The sequence below is a fragment of the Pseudorasbora parva genome, chromosome 23 (genome assembly GCF_024679245.1).
Source record: "Pseudorasbora parva isolate DD20220531a chromosome 23, ASM2467924v1, whole genome shotgun sequence".
Classification (NCBI taxonomy): Eukaryota; Metazoa; Chordata; class Actinopteri; order Cypriniformes; family Gobionidae; genus Pseudorasbora; species Pseudorasbora parva.
Genome location: NC_090194.1, coordinates 22,435,812 through 22,441,811, shown reverse-complemented (window position 1 = coordinate 22,441,811; position 6,000 = coordinate 22,435,812). Strand labels below are relative to the sequence as shown.

General features: G+C 38.0%; 1 protein-coding gene across 2 annotated transcripts in view; it reads left to right on the top strand.

Moving 5' to 3' along the window:
- The window catches only part of megf10 (multiple EGF-like-domains 10), a 97,812-nt gene that overhangs the window by 55,988 nt on the left and 35,824 nt on the right, over positions 1 to 6,000 (top strand). For both annotated transcript variants that reach the window (XM_067433517.1, XM_067433516.1), the window contains exons 6-8: positions 5,006 to 5,252; positions 5,436 to 5,556; positions 5,794 to 5,930. In XM_067433517.1, the coding sequence (XP_067289618.1) occupies positions 5,006 to 5,252; positions 5,436 to 5,556; positions 5,794 to 5,930 (505 nt within the window). The remainder of the gene's footprint in view (positions 1 to 5,005; positions 5,253 to 5,435; positions 5,557 to 5,793; positions 5,931 to 6,000) is intronic.

The window sequence follows — 6,000 nt, the reverse complement described above, 5'->3', positions numbered from 1 at the left end:
GTTTACTCACCGATTTAGAAAGTAATACATTAACATTAAACTTTTTGTATAAAAATTCCTACGCCTCTAGCCCTTTTGGTCAGTGAGCTACACATTATAACCATTAATACAAATATCACTGGCTTAGACAGATTTGTTTGGCAAAGTTTCAGTTATAACAATCATATCTGCATCAGTTGACTGTGCCCAAATATGAACCATATCCATTTTAGAGAAAAGACTCATTCAAATGGATAAAACCAAGTCCTTACCTTGATTTAAAATCTGCAGGTGTTTCGAAACTTGAGGCAGAAATTGGGCCTAGATTCAGTTGAACATTTCCCGATAGCAAAAGTAATAAAACAATCAAGCACCTCCTCCTAAACAATTTAATATTATAATCTTTAGAATTTGTCTCTACTATTTTAAAATTCCAGTGGTCACTTATAAATATTGTTAAATTATCCTGGAGAGCCATAACACTAGTCAAGCGTACCAGGTCTATGGTGGAAAAACAGGACTGGAGTATACAAATCCGATTCCAAAAAAGTTTGGACACTGTACAAATTGTGAATAAAAAAGAAATGCAATAATTTACAAATCTCATAAACTTATATTTTATTCACAATAGAATATAGATAACATATCAAATGTTGAAACTGAGACATTTTTAAATGTCATGCCAAATATTGGCTCGTTTTGAATTTCATGAGAGCTACATCCTAAAATTTGGGACAGGTAGCAATAAGAGGCCGGAAAAGTAAAATGAACAAATAAGGAACAGCCGGAGGACCAATTTGCAATACAGGATGATCAATTGACAACATGATTGGGTATAAAAAGAGCCTCTCAGAGTGGCAGTGTCTCAGAAGTCAAGATGGCCAGAGGATCACCAATTTCCCCAATGCTACGGTGAAAAATAGTGTCATTTTCCAACATGACAATGCCAGACCACATACTGCATCAATTTACAACATAATGGCTGCGTAGAAGAAGGATCCAGGAACTGAAATGGCCAGCCTGCAGTCCAGATCGTTCACCCAAAGAAATCATTTGGCGCATCATAAAGAGGAAGATGCGACAAAGAAGACCTAATACAGTTGAGCAACTAGAAGCCTGTATCAGACAAGAATGGGACAACATTCCTATTCCTAAACTTGAAACTTGTCTCCTCAGTCCCCAGACATTTGCAGACTGTTATAAATAGAAGAGGGGGTGCCACACAGTAGTAAACATAGCCTTTTCCCAACTTTTTTGAGATGTGTTGATACCATGAAATTTAAAATCAACTTATTTTCCCCGTAAAATTATACATTTTCTCAATTTAAACACTTGATATGTCATCTATGTTGTATTATGAATAAAATATTGAAATGTGAAACTTCCACATCATTGCATTGTATATTTATTCGCAATTTGTACAGTGTCCCAACTTCCACAGACTGGCACAAAGTACCTCTAGTGCAAAGCCAGATGCAGAAGTTCCTCTCTGTGCTGTGACCATTAGTGGAGTCACTAAAAAGGGGTTGTCATACCCGTGAAAATCACATTCAGTACAAAGATGGTTAGCTAGGTATCCTAGAAATCTAGACGCAAATCTAATCTGCCGTGAGCGTCATCTAGTAACTCTCAATACACTTCTGAGCTGTAAAAACCAAACTCTGGTCAGGCCAATCACATCGTGTATAGAGTCGGTGGGCGGGGCTTAACATAATGACGGCAGAGTTGCGCTTGCATGCTACTAGTAAACATAGATGCTGGCGAACAGCGGTCCTTCGAAACGGTTTGACCGTGACTCTGGAAGACTTGGAAAAGAGTTAAGCTTTTCTCAGAGAAAAGAAAACCTAAACGGCACTGAAGTCATTCCTAAAAAGGGAAGATGTGTTCAGAGTTTTGTTGACCTGATAAGGTGAAAGTTTAATCTATCAGCTAGCTCCGCTTCACGTTGCTCTGGTTGGTTGTAGCTCTATCCTGTTGTGTGCAGAGGGAGTTTGAAAGACAACCATTTATCCCGCCCCTCGGTTTGAGCCCTGTCGATGGGGAGTTTCCAGACCAAACATCTTGATGTGGGTCTGGCTTATATAGGCACAGGGCAACAAAAAAAAAAAACAACAACACAGCATTCGAGTCAAGCCCTTTGTTTTTTCTCCGAAAGTGATCACAAACAGATGGAAACTCTAAATCCTAGTGTGATTCTGCATGACTGTAGAGCACTCCTGATGCAAATGTATAATTTATGGGAAAATTAATGCATCTCAGTCAGCTCTCAGATGGTGAATCAGTATATCATATTCATGAATTGGGGCACTGGTAAAGACAGTAAGGACCCTAACTCATACACATTGGAAGATTCCCACCCAACTTTTCTTGAGAATGACCGACTCTCATTGTCTGGGTCTCTGTGTCCCTCAGGACCTGGATTAGTAAACCACTGCTAGTCTTTATTACATTGACACATGAACAAGAATTTGGCAGCATGGTTGCAGTCAGCTGTGATATGACTTTAATTCCCTCTGAAGACTCATTGTATCTGGCCTTTCCGGGCCACAAGACGTCAACAAAACACCCTGCACTTAATTGAGGCTAAAGGAAAAAAGGCCTTTCTTCAAGAGCAAAGAGCAAAACAAATGCAATGATTGGCTAGAGACACAGGAAATGACCTCAGGGCTGAGCTCATGTGCTGTCAGCCGGGGCAGCACAATAACCCGACATACAAAAATAGATGTTATTTGCCAGAAATCCTTCATTTAAAACAAAAAAAAACAAAAAAACAAAAGCGACTTTATAATAACTTTCATTAAAGGGTTAGTTCGCCCCAAAATTTAAATTATGTTCACCCTCATGTTGTTCCCAACCCATAAGACCTTTTATCTTCGGAACAGAAATTAAGATATTTTTGATGAAATCTGAGAGCTCCCTGACATTTCCATAGACAGCAATTTAATGAATAATTGAATACAGAAAGGAAGTAAAAACATTGTTAAAATAGTCCATATGGCTCAAGTAATTCAAGATTCATTTTATAAAGTTATGTTAGAGCTACACCAGCACGCTGTCACCTGCGTACATGTTCACGATGATGTAGGCTGATGATGTTCACATGAGCACCATGACACGAGAGCTCTCGGATTTAATAAAAAATATCTTCATTTGTGTTCCGAAGATGAACGAAGGTCTTGTGGGTTGGGAATGACATGAGGGTGACATCATTTTTTGGGACATCATCAGGGTGACAATGACATCATTTTTTTGTTGTTGCATGAACTAACCAGTTGCTCGCATAATGTCAATTGACATGCATTATTATACGAGCAATGGTTGGAGTTAAAAATCTGAATTTGTTTTCTACTGAAGAAACAAACACAGCTACATCTTGAATGCCCTGGGGGTAAGCAGATAAGCCTCACATTTTCATTTTGGGGTGAACTATCCCTTTAATAAATAATTAACAAACATTATATAATGCTTAAAATATCATTAGTTAATATACATTATATTCACATAGCTAGAACTATGAGATACGCTTGTTCATATTTACTAATGAACTTATTAAAATGATTAACAACCTGGTTTCTCCCAAGGTTTATTTTTCTCCATCATGCCCTGATGGAGTTTTGGTTCCTTGCCACTGTCAACTTTGGCTTGGCTTACTCAGTTGGGGACATTAAAATTTCGATCTAAGATTTCTAGTCACTAAATTAACTGTATCAACTATATCACTGATATGTCACTATATAATAAATTGGAATGAGCTGATTACATCACCGTTTTCTCCAGAGGTACTGTTCTAATTTTACCGAATCTAATTTTGTTGCAATATTTTCCTGTTTAACACAGTGAAGCTGCTTTGAAACAATCACCATTGTAAAAGCACTATATAAATAAAATGTTGGCTTGACTTGATTCATTATTTAATGTAAATTGATATGCTTATAAATGTCTTTAAACTTTAAAATCATATGATCATGCACTTCTACAAATGACTGTAACAAATGATTAAAACTGTTTTTGTTAAGTTATATTTAAATGCTAACAAATGGTTAAACTTTAGTTCATATATTGCCCTAATGCACTTTTTTAAATCATTAAAATTCTCTCTCATTTTGATGAACGGTATATAGACTCTTACATCTTTTACTCTGTGCTGTTCTCCTTTGTTGTGGGAACAAAACTTCACTAAACATCTGTAACATTTGTTATTCAGTGTTCCCAATATACTTTGTGCTTTGTTACTTTTGATATGAAAATACAAATGTACACTGTATACACCTCAGTTCAAGTAAAGACATGTGAATTCAAAACATTGTCTGTATCAAAATCAGAGTAAGTTCTGCAGTTCTTGTCTTTTGAACGCATGGTTTAAACACATTGTAAATAAAGCTTTGACCTAAAAGGCTTTGTAATATTGTGACATTATCAGTTATTTTATTTTTGCCAATGAAATTAATGTTTCTTGGATATTTGACTGCTGTGCAGCATGAGTTTGTAATGGATGAGATCGATGTTGAATAGAGTCAGTGACAATGTGGACAACCTTTATGTTGAAGTGGGTCACATTTCACTAAAGCACTCTAGTAAGCTTTGCCTGAAGAAATATTATGGAGGTTACGATGAGGTCATGTGGAAGACATCATACATTTTCATAAAGGAAGGATGAGTTGATCTTATGAATGCATATTTGAGAGCCATAAACAGAAACAGTTACACTTATGATTTGGATTATTTGACAAACTTCTTATTTCAAAATTTACTGAACACTGCTGTCATGTTAAAGTCTTGACTTATTTAGTCAGCCAACCAATTGTGCAAGTTATCCCACCTAAAAAGATGAGAGAGGCCTATTATTGTTATCATAGATACACTTCAATTATGAGAGATAGAATGAGAGACAATTTCACAAATTTTCAGAATTTTAAAATATTGTGTATATGCATATATCGCATATTATTGATAAGATCTCACATTTTTCATACTCTTATGTTTTTACTGTGTCAGAAGTTATAAGCAGCTCTGTGTCTTTGTGCAGCGTGTGATCACAAGCACTGGGGTCCGCACTGCAGAAGTCGCTGTCAGTGTAAGAACGAGGCGCTGTGTAACCCCATCACTGGAGCATGTATCTGTGCACCTGGCTACCGTGGCTGGCGCTGTGAGGACCCCTGTGAGCACTCCACCTATGGTAACAACTGCCAACAGAAATGCCTGTGCCAGAACAACGCCACATGCCATCACATCACAGGAGAGTGTGTGTGCAGCCCAGGATACACTGGAGCATTGTAAGTTTACCTGCATGTTGCACGTGACAGGCGTCATTGCATCTGTTTCACAGGAACCTGTGTTTGTATTCCTGTAGCTGTCATGGGTTTGATTACAATAATGCAAGACCTGAAAAATGTTGGATAAGAGCATCTGCCAGTGCCAGATGCATGAATGTAAATGTGTTTGGTGTCTGTGTGCAGCTGTGAGGACTTGTGCCCTCCAGGGAAACATGGGCGGCAGTGTGAGGAGCGCTGCCCCTGTCAGAACGGTGGCGTGTGTCATCATGTGACTGGAGAATGTTCCTGCCCGGCTGGCTGGATGGTATGTCGGGTGTTACTGCACTGCTCATGACCCACAATACTGAATATTAATTGAAATCTATGAGTAAAGATACATATTTGTGATTCAACATGTTTGACAGAATTATTATATTATTTGTTTGATTAAATTATTGGGTTTTAGGATAGTTTAGACATACCTGAATTTGTTTTAAAACTTCCCGTCTTCTCTAATAGTTACACATTGTTTGTATTGGCACACTGTGTTGATGTTGTTTAGGGAGCAGTGTGTGGACAGCCATGTCCGACAGGACGCTTCGGTAAGAACTGCTCGCAGGAGTGTCAGTGTCATAATGGAGGAAGTTGTGCTCCATCCACTGGACAGTGTGTGTGTAGTGCAGGATACACAGGAGAGAGGTCAGTACATGCACTGCAACATCAAGCCTTACCACCTGAAATGTTAGCAACACAATGCTGAGCACAAGCA